Source organism: Anguilla rostrata, chromosome 4 (genome assembly GCF_018555375.3).
Source record: "Anguilla rostrata isolate EN2019 chromosome 4, ASM1855537v3, whole genome shotgun sequence".
NCBI lineage: Eukaryota > Metazoa > Chordata > Actinopteri > Anguilliformes > Anguillidae > Anguilla > Anguilla rostrata.
Genome location: NC_057936.1, coordinates 9,714,113 through 9,735,620, shown reverse-complemented (window position 1 = coordinate 9,735,620; position 21,508 = coordinate 9,714,113). Strand labels below are relative to the sequence as shown.

Sequence of the window (21,508 nt, the reverse complement as noted above, 5' to 3'; positions counted from 1 at the left end):
ATTTTTACATGTGTAAATGTTATCTAGCAGCCTCCCAATGCCCTGATGCCACATTTGACTAAACCCACTGTGCAGAGAGGAATTTTGACTAGAAAAATAAAAATAAAATCAAGCCAACCAAACTTACATCTAATGATGTGATGGCAGAATTATGTAAATACTTAAAAAGCGAAGTTTAAGTCTGTTTTGCCAGTAATAAATGCACTGCACAGCAGCTATGCCACTATGCGCCCTGGTTCTGTCATATGGTGGAGCCTAAGCAGGTGTAAGCTTGGTTAGTAGCTACTTAGATTTGAGACCCAAAAAAATATGTTGCTGCAGGATGTGGAACTGTTGGGGGAGCAGAGGGAAGGCTTCCCACTGGATCAAATCAAACCCGGTGCAGTGACAGTGACACCGTGCCGTAGGAGGTGCCATCTTTTCAATGCGTTGAATGCAGTCGCTAAAGGTCGCATGGCACTTATCACAGAGTTGAGTGTTTTCTGCGATCCTGGCAACCCGCCAACTAATCATGCCCCCAGTTCAACTGGTTCAGTAACTCCCTCTCCCTCCTCCTCCTCCTCAGCTGAGATGTGCTGAGCATTCTGCTGTGAAATAGCTGCTGTGGATCACCCAAATGGGTGCTGCACACAGATGCACATTGGAGGTGAAGGGGCATTTCCACCCACCCCCTGAAATGATCATAAAAACTAATTTATAAATGCAATACCTTCTTCTTCGTTTCCTTCTTCGTTTTATTTTTTTTCTCCTTCTTATTAACCTGATAAAGAGTTTCTTCCTACAGGTATAAATTGGCTTGCACTTCTCCCTTGTGTCAGCTGTTTACAGCAGTCCCTCCAACTAATCTTCCCCTTTATCCCATGTCTTATTTAATTTTTTTATTTATTTCTCTTCTCTCCCTTTTGTCATTCCTAGCCGGGGGGGAGGTGAAATGACAAACCTTTTTTTCCTGTACGGAACCGTATTTCCACTGCAGTATTATTATTACACAAACAGGATTTCATCCAAAACAAAACAAGGAACAAATTTTCACCGTTGAGAAGAAAAGGACAGCCCGCTTTTGTAGCAGGCTTGCAAATGTGTGACCACGGATTTCGCTGCAAGTTGAATCCAATTTCATTCCATTACATTCCATCGGCGGCACACTTACGCCTGAAAGCTTCAAAGCACGCAACCCAGGTGGCACATTTAGCTAAACCACCAGGGAGGGAGCGCCGAGCGGCAGGGTCCCCTCTCGCCTCATTGCGCAACGGTGACTCCTCTGCTTGATGAGGGAACCTGCGGTCTGCCTGCACCACCTGTGCTAATCGTGTGGTCCAATAACAGCACAGCTCAGCTGCCGAACTGCAGACCGAGTGAAAGTGACAAGCGGCTGGAAGCGTTTTATAGGACGCACAGGCGAGTGTGCATCCTCATGAATTGACTTAATAGGACAGTTAACTTTCTAGGTTTTTTTTATATTATATCAGTTTTAGTGTACGTTTGAGATAAATCTTTGTACAAGCTGCATTGGAGTTACTTGAAGCGTATTTTCTTGTTTTAGATCACAAACCCTTGGATGCCCTATACCTGCCATTGTAAAGCAGGCAAGTATCAGAAACGTCTATGCATATCCAAAATATCCTTCATCTTGCATATAAAAATGTCCAAGCCAATCATAAGCATATATTAAAAATTGAATTTTTTTTTTTTTTTAAACCCAGAAAGTGAACTATTGTGTTAGGACAGATAAAGACAGGCTTTTTTTTTTTTTTTAAACTTTCCCATTTCAAAAGCAATAATTTAACTTTGTTTTCCTTTCTATGGAACATATATTGTTATCACCATACTTTGTCATTCCCCAAAGTCAAGCTCCCTGTTGTGACTGAAAGCTCCTCCGAGTCTCTACAACATCATTTGTCCATTTGCAAAAAGCACACATGTAAACTGCCACACGCGTTTAACTAAAACACGTGTAAGCTGCCACACATGTAAACTGCCACACGTGTAAACTGCCACACGTGGCCTCTGAAGTACATGCATCCAGCTGCTGCTACTTTTCACTCTGCAATCCATTAGCTGTGGACTGCACATTATGAGTGTGCAAGGCTCCTGACCACGGTCGCTCCTGACCACGGTCGCTCCCAGCACGGTCCGGACTAGCCCAGATTCTGGACCATGGGCTGTGTCGCAACACCGAATGCCAGCATTTTATCTGGACTCATCACCTTAGTGTGCCGTATAGAAGCACTGAATGCTAGCATTTTAGCTGGACTCATCACCTTAGAGCACACTTCTTTTTTCTGTGAGAGAGAAATTATGCCCTTTCATGTAGCTAAACAGTGACCTTTGCCATAAAATGCTTTGTATATATATATATATATATTTTTTTTTACACTAAACATTTTTACATAAAAAAAAAACTTTTGGCATCAGGGAAAAGCATTTGAAACTTCACTTAACTATTGCATCTTGACGTATAACCAAAATGATCAAAACAGGAAAGGTGAGTTAAAGCAGTAGTTTCTCTGTACACATGAGAATTGGTGGCATTTCTCTCTTGGTATACTGGATCAGATAACACAAGCCTGTGCAGACTTCTGTACAGTGCAATTTTATTTTTTGCTGCCTGCAGTCTCCAGTCCTGGACAGCACAACCACGTTTCCTTCAAAGCACATGGAGCCAGCCAGCGCATTTTATCACACCACGGTTTGCAGGTTGGGCATGAGACCGAGGAAGACGCTTCCTTAACAAGCAGACTTGTGTCGACGGATCGACAGGTGGAGGCTGCTCGTGCGCGGACAGTGTCTCTCATCCCAGGTGACTGAAGCCAGGCAATTACCGGGCAGTGCCAGAGCCAACTGCGCATCGCCCTGCGGGGCAGCTGGCCACAACTGGCACCGGCACAGTCCAGACACAATGCCACAGCGCGGGGCCCGCGGTGGACCGCTGGATCAGCGCCTGAAGAGGATGAGACAGCCGGCAGCCCTTTCATTTAGACTTTTTTTTTTTTTTTTTTTTTTTGAACAAAAGCTGACACTAATGGAATTTTTTTTTCCTCCCACACACTCAGCTTTAGGTAGTATTTTGTCTCAGGGTGATAGAAAATTGCAAACTATGTTAATGCAAGATAAATCATAAATGCACTGCATAAATCCAACACTGCATCCTTATTTTCTGTATAAAACCTGATTTAAACCTTGGTATTATCGATGCTTCTTGTCCAAACTGAAATGGGATGTCTGAAAGTAGTAATCTTTGTAGAAAATGTGATGCAAGCTACTAGACGCCAGCATTCATCTTCTTGACCTGTGACCTTCCATGTCTTTCTCCCCACTGCATTCACAGGCTACATTCAGATCAGAATTAGTGAACATTTTTTCGTTGTTTTGTTTTTTGATTTTTGCAAATAGCCTAATGCTGGAATTCAGATCTACCACGCCTGAACTAAACTACAGAATTGAAATATTTCAATCATTTTACTGAAATGAACATTATTCAAAGCATTCAATAAGCACACACCCACCAAAAACTTTTCATGTATGGGTTATAAAAAAACCCATAAAAACTACAAGTAAACAGAATTACTAGATCAAACACGCAGGGCTACTGGTAAATTCATCAGTTAAGCTGGGGACATTGGACTCTCTTTCGTACAAGGAGGAACAACTGCAGGAAAGGCAAGCTAATGAGAAAAGTGTGTGAATGGAATAGTTTCAATTCACATATTTCAAATTCAATTGGCATTTCATTCCAGGACTGAAGGGAGAGCACAGTGCCTGAATCCTAAACTTAAGCACCACACATCCCTGTAGGTCATCCGGAGACGACTGTATTTAATTAAATTCAGTTAGCAATGGCGTAATGGACTAAAGATTCATAACTCATCCATAATGCAAATGTAAATCAAACAGGAATGAAGGAGGGGAACAGGCTTTACTTGTTTGGATATTTATGGCTGGTTTAAAATGTAAATGCATGGCTTCAGGAATTTTTTTATTTCAACTGTTCACAGCAGAAAAAGTTTTCTTTTTACAGCAATTCCAGCTAGCAAATCAACATTTTGTGAGCCAATGGATTAGGCTACATCATATTAGGCTACATAATTTGGAAAGATTTTTCAACAACCACAGATTAAAATGGTGCCAGAATGTCTCAAATTGGATTTCCTGTTTAGAACGGGCATGTTTTTTTTTCCTTTTAAAAGCACTTAACACTTTTCAAATAAAAAGGTACATTCCATCGATACTTCTTAGGGAATGTAGGTCTATAAATGTCCACAGGATGTAACATGTAACAAATGGGTATCCCCATCCTAACATCCAGTACAATTATGGAATATTAAAAACATTAAACACTGCAGACAAAAAAGTGATAACCATGATATTACAATCTGAATGAGAAATATCTAAGAAGACTTAATTTGGTAGTTAAATCATACTGCAATGTCTAGTGACCCATTTCCCTGCCAACTTCACATGAATTCCATTTTTTCCTCTCCATGTCAATAGCCTACACCTCCCCTTCTGTTAAGCAATCTTGCATTTATTCAGTACACCTACTTCATAATTAAACCTTTTAATCAATGCCATTATTTCAACATTTCTGAAATAATATCATTTGGCCGAAAAAACTGATAGAAAGGCATCTTGGTACTGCCCTCTAACATTTGAAATTTTCTTTTTGCGTTCTGGCCTCACCCCAATCATGATGTCAGAGTACCTCCTTGGAGGTACTACTAACATCATATAACCGTCAATCAGGATAGCCAGTGGGAAAACTGTTGCAGCCCACACATTTTTCGGTTTACTTTTTAATACAACAGAACGCTGCCGGCACCTGTTTGGTTAGAGGCACTGCAGTCTTTGGTTTCAAACCGAAACATGGCGGCCTGTTCTTAAAACTCTCATATTCCACCTAAACAGAACACTAAAATATGTTTCTGAAAACATCTGAGGCGAGACAGGCCACTTAATTGCAGAATCTTGATTCATATTTGATCTGCAACACCTAGTTTGACAGTTTGGTTCGAGTTTCATGAGGCAGGCACAGCTGCGCTGTACGAATTAATTTGCATAGAGAATACTTTATGAAAATGAGATGGACACACCTACGCCATCCACCCCAGGAAACATTTTTCTAAATTGTGTAGTAGGCAGAGTCAGACTGAAACAATGAGTGCAATTACTCGTTGAAGCTGAAATACTGTATTATTTGCCAAATCTATCTGCTGGTTTACCTAAGCCATTTAGCCAGACTGGAAAGGTCTCCAGGGCTTTAAGGCTTAGGAATATTGAGATTACAGACTATGTGAATATTTTAGACAGAGTGAATGGGAGGCTATAGTTAAAATGTTGTCTTGATCAGGTAAAAACAGCATGTGCAACCTTTGTCAGAAACATGAAATATTTTTTTTTAATTGCATCTGTGAAAGCACCCATAAAATTACAGTGTGACATTTATGGAAATGACCGAAGCCTTCTCAATGAGTACTTTGCTTTTTTTGATTGATTTGTCTCTATCTGAAAGAATGCCGTGAGATTGATTGAAGGTTACAAAAATACATTCAAGTGCAAGAACAGGGTTGATATAAGCCCACAAGAACAATTCCAAAGAATCTCACAAATTACATCAATCTATAAATCTTGGGACAATAATCACCATACCTGTCGATATGAAATAAATGATCTTTCATAATTATACAGGGAGACTCAAATGATGTTGAGGGCATAATCCACTATCCTATTCCAGAAATTATGTACCATTCTAATATGCATGCGTGTGCAAAACTTACATGTTAAATTCACAGAAGTTGGTCCTCAACATGTCAACTAAAATTCTTTATGAGTATTACATCATACACTCTGGGCATGCAGCAAATTCAGTATGGCTCTAACACACGCAGTCTGCACAGTCCATCAATCACTGTGAGGCACTCAATCACAGAAGTTGGTAGAGGGCCATGCCTCCAATGTCAAGGAAAATACAGTGCATTCAAGTGAAGCCTAAAAGATTCCCTGCATCTCTCCTCCTCTGAGATTATCAAACCTAGCCTGAATCCAAAGAAAGGGATGGGCAATGCCATGGAAAACAAAATATCCAACTGGGAAATGTCAAATAATGAAAGACAGTGAATAGGGGGGGGGGGAAACATGTAGTGGTGGTCAGGGGTTAAGAGGGGGGACTGTTCTGCCTGGGGTCTTAGGTTCAGCATGGCTTTCTCCTCTTGAATGAATGAGAGCTGCCAACAAAGCAACAAGCAAGTGACATCTGATTAGTTTAATCTCACTTCCCTAATTAAACTTCTGTCTGCAGCAATCTGTTCCTTGTATTAAGTATTCACTGATATCAGGCAATGCATCCCCACTGGCCTCTTTGCAATTTACACAAAGCTAGAAGAGAGGACTTTGCATTAACAGTGGCCACGCTGTATACAACACCATCGCATTTTCATCCCATACATTACATTACAACTATCTACCAGATACTCTTGCCCAGAGTGATGTATAAAATTTAACATAGTATCCATTCAGACAGCTGGATATAAACAATTTGAGTCGTGTACCTTCCTTAGAGGTACAATGACAGTGCACCACCTGGGAATCAAACCTAGAACCTTTGGGTTACATTTAATCTCAACAAAAACATGTTTACAGCGTACAAAAATGCCAAGTTACTCATGCATACGCATTTACAATGAAAATCTAGGTTGACAGATGTTCTGACATAAACAGAGCAGGTTAACTCTAACGTAGCTCAGGTTTTACACGGACGTAGCCTTGCTATGTCCTAGTAGGATAGAAAACATTCAGTTTTCAACCAAACGTAGCCAGGTTTTCACCTGAATGCATAGACAGCGTTTCACCAACCTTTCACAAAATTTTCATCACAAGAATGGGACATCAAGCACTTCATTGCCAGCTAACAACTGTCTGTTCACTCTATTGTTAACAGTGCATTTGACAAACAAACATTGATTTGATTAAATCACTTGGATAACTAGGTAATAGCCTAGATATGTTATCTGATGTCATTAATAGGCAGAATTATAGCTTACCTTCGAGCAAATGTATGTGTACAGATTACAGTATTGGCATTACGCTGCTACTGTGGTCGTCCACAAAGTTTTATCCACTGCAGACTGTTTTCCAAGTTTGTCTTCGGCTTGGGGAATGGAATAAAAATAAAGACCTCTCCCCCCAACGTTCAGGATAACAATGTCTGTTTTGCAAGCTCCCCAACAACACCTCCAGAAGACACTTTGTAACTTGTAGCTAAAGTTTTTTGGGTTTTTTTGCCATCAGCTACAATGATGTTGCAGACAGTGTTGGAGCTAGATGTCGGAGTAAGTTGCAGAGCAACCATTTCTAAGCAGGGCTTGGTGGACTGCAGTGTTAATCATAATTTGCTAACCGTCAATTAACCACTTTCATCAGATGACTTTAATCAGATTTTTTTTACTTTGTTGTTATTGGCAGATTCAGTTAAACTGGGAAGAATTTTTGATTGTGGGATAGAAGCATTTGTGATGGCAAAATTGGCAGAAAAAATAAAGAAAAAACGAAAAAGAACCCAAGTTTGGGGCTTTATTGTCTGGACGTGTGAAGTTTTATCTGAATTCTGTGTGTTTATATGAGGTCAGAAGGCACAGAAGTTAATGTTCTTAATGGCTGAAAGTCTGTGGTAATTTTGGTAATTTCTGTAGAAAACCCTGAAAAGTGCCAAACTCTCTGTATAGGTATGGGACATGCCCTGCATAACTTGGGCATAACTTGGATGGCATACCTGCCATCTCAAATTAGTTTGACATTGTTTACCCTTAAACAAATTCAAGTCCAAAACACAGTACTCTCTAGTGGTTAGCTAGATAAAGAAAGCTAATAGTGGACTAACGCTAAAGAAATGTCCCTTAAGCCGCGTTTCCACCGAAATTACCCGGAACTTTCAGTCCCAGGAACTACTTTACCAGGAACTAAATGGTTCCTTCAGCCAATGGTTGTCTGCGTTTCCACCGGGGTCTAAAGTACCGCGAAGATTAGGTAAATTAGCCCACTGACGTTGTCGTCGGTCCATCTGTCATATGAGTTCTTCTGTAACCCCATACTACCACCGAAGTAGCCTACATTATTTTCTAATAACCGGGACAGCCCGGAGGGGTTTATTCCACTTATATACAACGGGTTACCAACAATGACTATATATGGTTACTTTTGTATTTATTGATTTTCATATATCCTCTCAAACACATTCATTAACAGCAGAAAACATGCACACGTTGTAAACAATTAGCTGTTTTATTACTTTCTCGTCGTCAATTCCATATAGGCTAATCGCAAAATGACAAGAATAGAACGAAAACTCGGACTTGCGTGAAAATGTAAATTAGTAGTGGTACAGCCACCGTTTGCTTTCCTTCGAAGTTACTGCTAGCCGAGCAGCGACGTGTGCCCTCCAGATGCGAACCACGCACCATAAATGAGTCCATAGTCTTCCTGGTCTTTTCGTGGAATTGAAAAATTGCAGTAAAATTGAGTAAAATTACGGCAGTCTGAAAAAGCTAAAGGGAAGATTACTAGAATTAACCTGTTATTTTACCCGGATAAAAAGTGCGGAAGGTGATTTCCAGTTTGCTTGTACTGTATCACCAATGTTAATCGTGCAGAACTACCGCATACCTCACATAACTGTATCAAACGTTTTGAGTCAATTACAACGGGCTAACAAAGAAAATCCGGAAGAAAATATTCAGCAACCGAATTAATCCGTTTGAATGTTTTGGTAGCCTACGTAATATGCTGTCCCAGCACGAATGCTTAGCATTTTATAAAACGAATACTAAAGCAAGAAAAGAACAGAAGAGCACACGTTATAATTCCAAGACGTTGACAGGTTATAACCAAAAGTAGGCTACTGCGCCGCATAACATACAAGTTTGATTTGAAGTTATTATGAAAATAAATTGGTTTGCGCTGCATATTTTCAAACATGGCGGGTAATGGCGGAAAATAAATACAACACAAACGCTACGAGTACTCGACCAATCAGAAATGTTCAGCGCTGCAAGCTCCACCCAAAAGGTTCCTGTACTTTCGGAAAGTACTACCCCCCGAGCAGGAACGTTTTGGGGGGTAAAACAAAGCCCCCAGAACTAAATTTAGACCCTAGTTCCTGCGGTGGAAACGCACTGAGTTCCTCAAAAGGTTCCTAGTTCCGGGGTATAGTTCCTGCGGTGGAAACGCGGCTTATGTCATAAGAACTCGACTTGCAGCGCCTGCTACTTGCAGTTCAGCCCATTCAAACAAACTCCAAGGCGACCATTCTCCGGACCTGTCAAGTTATGGCACGGTAACTACAAGAGTTAAACTAATTAGCATGTAATGTGCATTGTCTAACCTACAAAACGCGAAGACCATTTAATTTATTCCCACTGAAGCCGCGTAGCTATGTATAGCTATAATAATCCCCAGTGTGATCCAGCTACACTGGTAAACGAGGTGTTTCTTTTCTTTTCAGAACAGTGTACTCTTGCTAGATGACTGTCCAGCGACCGGATAGTTATTCAGCATATTTTTGGATCGAGTAGTTTGCTATCGGACTATAGCTGCCAAGCACATCGGGTTTGGGTGGCAGCAACATGCGACTGTGTTTAGTTATGCGATCTGCCATCCGATTCAATGCTAGCAAGCTAGGCAGCGCTAGCTACCGTTACACAGTGCGCACGGAGATGCTCGTAGCAACACAGAGGCTTACCTAGCTTTCCCCGAGACTCCTCCAGTTTCTGGATTTGGTTTTCTAGGAAGAGCATCGCCACTCCAAACGCCAACATCGCCAGAAGCTGAAACTTGGGCGGCATCATAATCCTTAGGAGCCCCATCAAACTGTCAGGTCGCTAGTCATACCGCGATCGGCGAATCAAAAGAAAAGCGAGCGTGTATAAACAAAAATGATGCTTTGATAGCTTGCGCTAGCTAGCGGTGTCCAATTTGCCGGTTTGCTAGCGATGTCCCAAGCAGGCTAAATAGCTCGGTCCCTAGCTAGCCAACGAGCTATGAAGCCACTTTGGCTGTTACAAGCTGTCTAAACTGAAACAATCTGTGTAACTGCAAGAGGATGATCCCAAAGAGCGACATGTAGTTGCAGACCAAATGCTTGCCTGTGTTGCCTCCAGTAAGACTAATGCGCTCAATCTCAGTTCGCCTCACCGACCACTTGCTCTTTCATCTCGGATTCGGTCGCCACTGCTCCCCGTTGCTCAACGCAAGGCGGAGTGTTCTGCGTCACGCAGTAATCACACATTCAAGCAAACCCAGACTTCAACTCCCACCCTTGAGTACAACTATTGGACGTGACTGCAGCTGCATGCACAGCCCTGTTCAATTATTCGTCAAATGTAAGGTAGGTTACGTTTCCTCGGCTATGATTGGATCGTTAAATTGTCACACGAAAAATGATAGGACACAGCGGGGGGCAGTCATCAATGGCTTGCGCAAATTAAATATCCGACAAAATTTCACAATGAAATTGACTTTTGGACTAGTCCAGAAACGTATGTCTTTTGTTTGTATTATCCACATCTCAACAAAACACGTTTACAACGTACAGAAATGCCGAGTTGCGCACACATACAAAGCACTGTCAAAAGTCATTTATTAAAACTTGCAAAATCTAGGCCTGCCATTAAAAGAATGGATATCAAAATGAGGCCAAGTTACAACAAACAATACTGGCTATCTTAGCTCACACAAATTAAACAAGCTCTGTTCCAAAGCAATGCAACCAGATGGGCTATTTCCTAAATTATTATTATTGGCCAGTTTATTTATTTATTTATTTATTTATTTATTTATTTATTTATTTATTTATGTTTTTTTTTTAAATCTGAAGAGAAGAATGTGGTCATTCAGTGTGGTCATTCATGTGGTCACTGTGTTACTTAAGTGTCAAATTTATAGTGGAAATAATCTGCAATACAGATGTGTTCACCTAAAAATGTTTAAATTACTACACAATATGTTTGAACATACAGCGTAGACCTGTAATGTGGGTATATAAAATGCATAATAATAATAATAATAATAATAATAATAATAATAATAATGATAATAATAATGATAGGCCACAATAAAATACACATCTCCAATCCTGGCCTAGGGTGCAACAAGAGGAATGGCACCCTCTATTATCAAACCTTACACTCAAACTGCAAACTGCAAACTGAGAACCCACCTGTTTAAATTGCATCACCTAATTCTAATAATATATCATGGTTTCACAAGCTCTATCTATGTTACGTTAAAAATTATATTCTCAAACCCATTTTCTAACGAAGTACCACACTCTCAATCTCTCTCTTGAAAAATGCAATGGCGTTTATGGTCTGATATTTATTTGTTTTATTTCTTACTTCATTTTGCAAGACACTTTATAGTCACGATGTACAGCCACTGTTCAACAACATCAGACAGTTTGAACAATATTGTCTTACTTCTGCAAATTGATAATTTTAATTAAGATATTCTACAGCACGGCCAGTAATCGGCCAGGTCCAGCTTTCTTTTTCTTTATTTTTCTTTTTCCTCGAACACAATTCCAAAATAAAACGAGCCAAAAAGCATAACTGCGCTCACGGTGTGAGCTCCCGGTCTCAGCCCCGATCTGTGGAGAGCAGCACACCTTTAAGCACCTGGGTTGACTAGCTAATGCATCCCAGGTGTGTGTGCTCTCTCCACCAGCCGGCACAGCCGAGACCAATCCGCCTCTCCGGGAGACCGAATGCTACAGATACATTGTTAAAAAGGACAGGTTTGTGTTTTATGGCGCCCTTCTGCAGATTTGCTGAGCTTTACATTATCGGGATGGCTCATCTGATTTAATGTGCTTACAATATGAGAACAAACACAAACACATGCGCAAAGGCTTGTACTATATTAATGAGGATCAATTCTTCAGAGGTCCCTTGATCCATATTTGTCATGTTCATTCAGTAGAGTATAAGATGTTGGCTATGTCTGAAATAACACACTTGCCGTCAAAGCACTCAATTAAAAGGCTTGGTCACCACCTCATCAACAAATCTGTCCATCTTGTTCACCACCTCTTACCTTTAAACTGGTTATTGGCCTGAAGCTTCTGTCATGTGTCATCTTCAATAACAAAACTGTCAAATATCTAAATAATAAATTAGTGTGCAATCGCATTGCTTTCACTTAATTGTGTTTTAGTCATGTCAGTATTCTCCTTTTTGTCACGTTAGCTTTGGTTGTAAATGTTCTTTTACAACTCATCTTGTTTTTCTATGTTTTATTCCTTTTATACTTCATAGAGTGTACATGCATGACGCATGGGGGAGGGGGCATAATCACATCAACATGGGCGACCAGTTTCTTTAATTTACACAGAAATCACAGTAGCAATGACCAGAAACAGCAGAAACAAGATCGGTACTGGTGTGTCAGGCTTATGGAAATAGGTCCACCTGTGTAGCAGACACCCCCACATTCCCCATGCCCAGAGAGGGCCCCACGTAGTCTGATTTTTAAAAATGAATTAAACCTCAGGTTTAAACCCCCAGACCACAGAACTGCATTACAAGTGGAACAGCTATCTGAATCTGTGAAATCAGCTGTTCCAGTTCTAATGCAGTTCTGCTCCATCTGAGCACACCACAACTGACACATTACAGTTCACCGAAGAGATTGAGGACAGGTTGGCTTCCTCGAGAGGAGGTGTGGCTGTTATTCCCTGGTTCCCTGGTTTGCAAGTTTCAGCAGAGGTTGGGGAATGGCAAGAGGAAGAGGGCCATCTACTGTTTTTTAAATCTCCTAAAACTAGGGGACTTTGAGGGTGTGGGTGTAAAGTAATTATATGCTGTCTGCACAAAGACACAACTTAAATGCTTCTAGGAAGTGGGGGTCCATCAAGAGGGGCATGGGGGGTGTTTTACAAACACCAACTCCCACAAAGTTTGGGAGACCTCCAGTGGAAGATGGGGCAGTTGCCTTAAAATGCCCACTTGGCACATCTGGACCCAAAGAATAGTGGGGGGGGAGGGTGTGACTGATACAGTAGCTCATATTTTCACAAAATGTAATAGACTAGCAGATTTGTATTTGTGTTGGGGGTGGTGTGTGGGAGACTGGGTAAAAGGTTTTCGCTGTAGTTTTTTGTGTTTGCCCCTGGGTACTCGTATGGCCTCAGGTAGAAATTGTGTTCAGTGAATTTTTATTTTTGGTCATGAGAAGTTGGCTACATGGATAACAAGGAAAAACAAAATTAGGTCAGATGGGTCTATCTGTGCAAGACTGCTTTTTAGACTATTTGTTCTGGCATGTTTAAGGGTGGAATATGCATATGCAGAAATTGCAAATGACTATGAAGGGCTTAGAATAATATGGACTGTGGGGGGGGGGGCAGTGTGTGTGTATGAAGGAAGGGTGTAACGAGTGCCTCTCCCATGAAGGCTGTGGCCATTAGGGGGTTGTGTAAAGGGTTGGATTGGTAATGGGATGTATAGTTTTTTGTTTTCTCTGTAGTTTGTAGTAGGTTTGCCATGAGAGAGAGAGGGAAAGAGAGACAGACTTAACCTCAACCTTTACTTGAGTCTCAATCATTTGAGATCTCAAAGAAGGCCCACAGAGCCCAGAATTTTTTTTTGTAAAACCACAAAAAGCAGAGAGACAGAGAGAGAAACGGACAAACTGAGAATCTTTGTATATCATATTTTTTTGTTTTGCTATTTTTTTTTGTTAACCAGTGTCATCCATCCACTCCCAAAGAACCTGCTACATAATAATTAGGGCCACCAGTTTATCTCCATTATGTGACCTGCAGGGATTTAAGCTTGTATTTCAATGGGTTATCCTCCAGGGTTCCTCATAGGCACTCCAACAGCACAGTCAATTGACTAATTGTACAATTGAGTTTCTAACTGAGACATTTATAAAAACAATTAGTTGATCTAATATGGGGAGAGTCAGGAAGAAAAGTGAACATGAATGGAAGTTTAAAGTGGGTAGCACTGTCACCTCACAGCAAGAAGGTCCTGGGTTTGAATCACAGCCTAGGCCTTTCTCTGTGGAGTCCTCCTCCAGGTACTCCGGTTTCCTCCCACAGTTCAAAGACATGCAGGTTGGCATGGCGACTAAATTGCCCATGGGTATGAGTGTGTGAGATTATGGTGTGTGCCCTGCAATAGATTGGCGACCTGCCCAGGGTATATTCCTGCCTCTCGCCCAATGCATGCTGGGATAGACTCCACAACCCCCTGTGACCCTGACCAGGAATAAGTGGGTATAGATAATGGATGGATGGATGCCCACGGTAGTAAGTAATCAAACTGAATTTAACATGAGTGTCACTTGTAAACATTGCTGCCTGTCATCATCTTTGCTTATTTAGTGGAAATTACTTTATCAACTTAATTTACTGAGGTGAGAAGTGGCATGACAAAGAAACTTTTGTGACCTCTAGCTAATGGAGGACTGAAGTACCATGCAAAACACCAGGGGAGACAAACTGGTGGGCCTAATAATAATGTCAGGAAATCGAAATAAAATCAGAAAAGTGGGAACCCTCTCGACTACATATATGCATTCATGTACGTGATATCATTATATCACTACTAACTGAAATAGCAGATCTCCCTGAAGTGTTGTTACATATCATGGATCATGGTGGAGAATGCCCTCGGCATTACATAAGCATATCTTCATTCAGTTATTTACAGTAATGGCCTACCTTAAAATGTGCTGTAATTCATGAAGGTCATGTATTCCTGGAATTATGTGTCTTTATTTTGGGTAAACAATGCATACCTCTACCAAAGTAATGATTCACATTCTGCCTAGTGTAGATAATACATATTTTCATATCCAGAATTGCAAAGTCTTCGTATTCTAATATCCAATTCAATTGTTGCTGTTTATAAAGAAAACCCTAATCTTTGCTTGAAGGCAGCATTTCACTGCTGCCTGCTATAATATCATAGCAACAGTTTATTGGATATGTGATGACAGGAAGGCTAACATAGTTCATTGCACATCTCGATTATACCCCAGTTCATTTTTTCCCACTTTCTATTGGATTTGACTTTTTTGTTCAATTTAGTTAAGGTCCACCTCGCTGCATTTGTGAAAGCCATGATGGAGGCATAAACTGCTTTTTATAAAGCCAACGAGATTGGGGTCACATGTTTGCTAATGCCTTCACTCCAAATTACAAAGGAAGAAGTAATTTTCCAGCCAGCAATAGAGAAATTTCTACTTGCCACTTGACATTTCAGTACGTTACATGGCTGAAAATCACTGATTCTTTCAAGAGGGAGGTAATGGTCTTAAGAGCTTTAATGCATTTAAGGGAATGCTGTACTGTACTTAGCTGTTTTTCTGCCCATTTAGCTCTCTGCTTTGCTGTTATTTTCAAAGCTATTATTGCTGCCATCACTGCGCGCAGGTTGTGTGGAACATCAGGACTCTTGGGTAGTTTAAGTTTTACGTTTTTATTCACATAATCAGAGAAAAGGATGAGCGTGACAGTATCTCATTATTTCTTTGCCTTGCTCTCTGTCAGAGAGACTCAGATGTGTAAGTGTGAATCCTTAGCTGTACCACAATTTAATGTGCAATACATTCATATTAATATGCATTAAAATGGGGCAGAAGTGTGCTATAACTATGGTACATACTGTGGGGCAGCAGTGTAGCATAACTGTAGTATATGTAGAATCATACACAGGTTAGGTAACTGGACTCAAAGAGTGCACTTGCATTGTGATGGGAGCTTCCATTGCACCCATGAGCAATGTAATTAACCTGAAATGCTTCAGGAAAAATCCAGCTGTATATGTGGATTGTATGTAAAAATGTAATCTGTGTAATATATATACAGAGAGCTCTGTAGGACAAAGACATATTTTTTCTTGATTTGGCTCTGTACTTCACAATTATAGAGTTGTATTCAAACCATCATAATATATGGGAGAATGTCGTCTTTCAAACTGTTTTCTCAAGGTGCTATAATGTTAGTTCTTTCTCAATATGCTATAATGGTATTTCTATCCACAAGGTCTTGTGTATCTGACATTAATTTACAAAACTGTCTATTTATATTTCTAAAAATGCTTGCAGACATTCCTCCGAATGGCAGTGTCTTGCATGCAGATGATGTGACCACAGAGACCCTGCTGTGACCACCAAGTGCTGCCACTGTATAGAACAAAGAAGGATGAGCAAGAGGTGAGCCTAACTGTGCATGAAATTGCAGCAGAAGAAACTGTCCACATTTTGCAGCTGCTTAAAATAGCCCCTTCGAACACAAACCAGCTTTCTTTATTGTAGAAAATTGCCCATTGCAGGAGCAGAGTTCTTGCAACGTCACCAAAAAGGGCCAAAAAGGAACCACAGCATCCACTAATGACAACTGAATGGACATCATTTGGATATCCATTCATATCAAGGCAAATCTCGAGATTTGGTGGGTCCTGATGTGTCTTGCGCCAGAATTTTAATCTTGACAGTCTAGTGAGGTTTTTTCAGAACAACTGACTTCAACAAACAATCCGAATTATGCACATCTGTATAGTGCATCCTAATGAAATAACATAGACATGACAATGGTTTGGAAATAAGGGATAAATATGTATTGGCTATGATAATGACTATGTGAATAAGCTAACAATATTATACGATTCTTAATCAGAGGAAATTATAATTTTTTGACTGCTAAACACAGGTTAACAGGTTAACCAAGGTTAATTCTTGTTATGGGTCAGTGACATGCTACTTTACATTAGGTGGTTAGTTTGTTTGAGTTTAATAATTCTTATAAAATCAAGTTTCAACAATGCGAAACAAGGTCAGGGAATTTGCTATTCCAAACCAACATACGCATAACAAACAAAACAATAACAAACAGCAGTAAAATGACCCAATCAGGTGTTACAGTTATATCCCTATTTTATGGTTTCAGTGTTAAATAAATGCTTTTCAATACTTAATGGTAATAAAAGAGGTTGTTCCTGCGCCAAGCTGGTGGCTAATTGATTAACACCAGCTACCCAGGAAACTGCATGTTTATGGAACTTACCTAGCTTGCTAGCCGATCTAATACTTAGTTCTGGTCCCACAACATTTATAATTTGGGAACAAATGTAATGTCTTTACACATTATAATTAAAACAAATCTCACTTAATAAGGTTATACTGGGGTGTAGCTTCCCTTTAAACCATTAAAACCATCACTCCTGATCATCTTATAGGCCATTTTCTTTAGCTTGAAGACAATAAAGGGATCCTTTTTCTGTATCCTCATCAATTCTCTAAGGTTAACATCTTCTCCCTTGAGTGCAATCAGTTGCTGTATAAGAAAGCAAAGCATTTAATTAAACTTGATCCTCCCCCTTAAAGTGTAAGAAAATTGCTGAAATTAAGATAATGCTTTCATGAAGTTGGCTAGGGTGCAAATCAATGTGTGATCGCAGGACACTTGCTGAAAAGTCTGGAAATGTACCTGAGTGCCAGTTCTCTGCATTGCCGTGGGTTTGATTATGTGCCCGCCATGAAATGACACCATCCATCCCCAGACCCCGACCACCTCTGTATGCAGTCACACCGTTTAATGATCCTGAAACACAGCTGATGCTCAGATATTAATGGCCCTACTAAAAACAAATCATTCTGGTTAAGTCTCTTTACAGAACACCGCTCCCAGTAATTTGACAAGAGTGCAGATTTCTACACTTCATAGACCCGTATTTTGCCTTGCTTGAAGGTGTAAGCATATTGTTTGGTCACTTTAAATACATGTTTTACCTTCAGAGCTGTTTCGCTTGTATTTTGTTTTAAGCAACAATGTGTTATGCTGATAGTTCAATCTGTATTTTCTGTTTTTTTTCAGTGAAAATGGCTATTTCTGTCATAATAAATCTCAAAAGGAATATATTATGACCTTTTTCTTTCATTTCTGGGCCTAATGTCTGGCACTGCAGGACACTAGTATCATCTACTGTGGGCATTAGGTACAAGACCATTGCTTCTCAGAGCTTAAATAGCTTCATATAAGCCATGAGAGATGGGATGTGTGTATTGGTAATGCACATGAAATGTTCCCAATCATTTAGTATCTTGAAGTAGAACCTTCATGTTAATTCCTCATGTTCTCAAGTACATGGCAACTAATGCTTTCTTTATATAACTTACATTTACAATAGTAATAACCTACTTTGAAAAGATGTTTTTTTATTCATGGTTTTGGAGAATATACTAAAAGCTTGGGACAGTAGTTTCTTAATAAAGTCATTACTGTCATAGACTTATGACTTTCCATGAAATTGGGGAGAGTGTAGCAGCCATATCGGCTGCTGGAAGTCAACCAATTTAGGAAGTCCACTGTCCATTTTCTAAAATAATTCAAATTAGGCAGAACAGCATAAGTGCAGAATTTCATCTGTGTGTTTGACTGAAGAGGGCCCATCAGCTTTGAACAATGGGAACATTTGTGCTGTATTCAAAAAGACAAGCCAGTAAACACAGATGCACTTTTTGTTTAGCATTGAATATGTAACTACTGTGCACTGTTAAAAGCTTTGCAGAAACAAGAGTGAACCAGCTGCATGGTGTGGTCTCCCTTACCACAGTATTCAGCTTTCCATGGCTGGCATAATCGTCTCCAGTTATAAAGCACAAAATAACCCAAGAAAACAAGAATGGCAGCACACAAGAGTGATTATCTTGTTCTTTTTCAATGCAGTCCACTAATGCTCGAGCTGTGCATATTGGCTGTATGAAACTATTTCAGTAGAGAACCTAGGATAGACTTCACTCATCCAGTAGAGAACATAGGGTAGGCTTTACTCATCCAGTAGAGAACTTAGGGTGGGCTTCACCCATCCACCATCCTCCCTCCCCCCCACCACGACCCCACCCCACCCTGTATAAGAGGGAAAAATAAAAATATCAGTAAATCAAGCTTAGCTGGGAAACTGTGGCCCCTTTACTGAATTATTGAAAGTCTGAAGAATAACTGCAGATTAGTTTTAGGTCTCCAGACTGCTGGAGAGCTTCATCTTGCATACAGCAGTCTCCTGTGGTCCCAAGGTGCTCCTGTGTTTTTGAAGGTCCTTACTTACTGTAGTTCTCGATTGATATCCAGTATCACAAAACATATTGCTTTGGCCAAGACTTGCTTTACTACTAATTTTTATGTCCCTGTGTACTAGACTTATTTTTTCCAAATAAAGTACCTTTTTCAAGGATACAGTGATTCTGTCCACACACTCCTTAAAGAAAAAAATAATTTTCATGTTACATGCACTTATAGATTATTTTCTGTGTACATTTAAACAACAATAAGTGTACACAGAAAATAATCTATAAGTGCATATACCTTCTCGCTGGAACTTATGCTTATAATATTGATTTACTGTTATCATTATTTTTTAAATAAAACTTGTTAATTAAAAATTTAAGGAAGCAACAGCACGCAAATCAAAGTTTGTCAACTATTCCATATTTAATCAGCATGGTCTGTCATAGCTGTGAGCAATGATGTCAAGCAGAATCATGCTCACCAGCAGCATTGCACTGGTAGCATCCAGGTCTGGGAATGGAAACTGGGAAGGCTTCCACAAGTCAAAGGTTAAATTCAAATGATATGCTGTTTCTGTGGGTTGGATACTAAATAAAAACCTATAGACCCTATGTGGGTGATTTGACATTCCACATCAAGGCAGGCAAAGCTCTCTTACATAAAAATAATCATGCACTATTGCTAGCCCTGATGGAGCAAGCTCACACATTTGCTAAATCGACTTGTGATATGTCATTTAACCCTGGGGTACAGCCTAATTTGCCAAGTAAATGAGCTACTTACCTTTCTAAAATAGTCTCACGTAATTTTGTTCTCAATGGCATTTCTGGGTGTGCATGCCATGATGGGGGTCAGTTATGCACCCACCTGCCAACTACCAAAGAGATCTCATGGAATTCTAGCATCTCCCATGCATAACGTGTGCAGTCGAAGTGCATGAATGAAATGATAATTAACTATGCGCTTTTCATTATCTGCAGGGCTACTTGGGGTTTAGAAGGTGTGTGCGATGACCCTCTCCAGCCCCATCTCGCTGATGTGCATATCTGCGTGTCAGGGGAGCAGTTCTGGGCCAGTTCAGACCCCCTGCAGGTTCCACATCACTCGTCTGCCTTGACAGCTTTATAGCTTTTCAAAATTTCCCAGCGTACTGGTTTTCTTTTCAAGCCTCTTCACATTATTACTTTTATATAAACTGCTCATTGAAAGCTTCTTTCATTCCCTTGATGTTGTGCTTGAGCTTTAACAAAAAAAAAAAAATCAAGGGCTAAAGGTATAGCCACAACTCAGAGGCCTGCTGCCACAAATACTTTGGATTTTTTTGAAGACACACAGACTAATCATTTCCCAAACTCGTATTTCAAGTTTTTTATATTTATTTATCTGGATGAATTGCCAGTGACAACGAAGCATCACAATGTTACCATGGAGCGCACGTTGAGTGGCAACTCTCATTTTGTCTTGACAGCATGTCAGTTTTGCAAATAGAATCCCTGGATTATTAATTTACCACTCTAACTCTCTGTGAGTTCATCGCTATCTGAGCACTGTGTTATCAGAAATTGTGTTCTCCCGGCTAACCTGGTCATTTACCGTAGATATTTGGCTTGTGTATAGAAGACTGCATGAACCTTCAGGGTGAAGGTAGGGGGTATAACAGTGGCCTGCATGGTTTATTCAAGTGTAAAGCATATGTAAAATCTGTAAGAAAGCTGGCTTGTGGGAACAGGTTTTGAAAAGAATTCCAGACCATGTTGCTTTCAGGGGAGCTGAATAGAAAAACAGGCCATTGACCAAGGGTGAATTGGGCCTCCTGGCTTATTGAAAGTTGACTGCTGTTCATATTACCAGTGTCCAAGTGACATTAGTGTCACAGCAGACAGTGGTTTTTATTTGGGTCACAAAGTAAATGCCTGGCGGCCGCTACTTGAAGTCTCTTATCATGAAGGATCAGGGTCTTTGCACAGTAACCTGCAGTTCTCATTTGAAGAAAGCATGGTAAACTCCAGGGCAGCCTTTTGTCTGTGGCCTTTTTCTCGGCCATATACGTAACATTCTGTCACTGTGGGTTAAACTTTTTTTTCTCTTTTTGAGGGACAGCCACACCGTTCCCCATCAGTCTAAGTGGTCTCTGGTTGATCCCTCCATTCTCCATCTATTCACTCATTTTAAGACTTTCGACATTAGTTTCAGGAGACGCCTGGATTCTTGTAATAGGGAATGGGCCTCATCTTAACCATGGCAAAGCCCATTCCCCTAATATAAATACGCTAACATTAATTGGCTAGTGGTTTCAGGACACCTTCCTGCTTCTCCTTGCTGTCCGCAGATGTTATTTATTGAGATTCGAATATAAAAATGGGCCCCATGTTACACTCTGTAGTAGTTGTGTCACGCTAAACAGGCTTAACTAAACAATGCTGGGACCTTCCGTCAGAGCTTTGT

At 40.3% G+C, this 21,508-nt stretch overlaps 1 protein-coding gene across 1 annotated transcript in view; it reads right to left on the bottom strand.

Moving 5' to 3' along the window:
* hs2st1b (heparan sulfate 2-O-sulfotransferase 1b) overlaps positions 1 to 10,318 on the bottom strand; it is a 69,462-nt gene extending 59,144 nt beyond the window's left edge. Inside the window, exon 1 of the mRNA XM_064330531.1 lies at positions 9,731 to 10,318. Within this exon, the coding sequence (XP_064186601.1) occupies positions 9,731 to 9,854 (124 nt within the window). The 5' untranslated portion in view covers positions 9,855 to 10,318. The remainder of the gene's footprint in view (positions 1 to 9,730) is intronic.
* Positions 10,319 to 21,508: the final 11,190 nt, after the last annotated feature.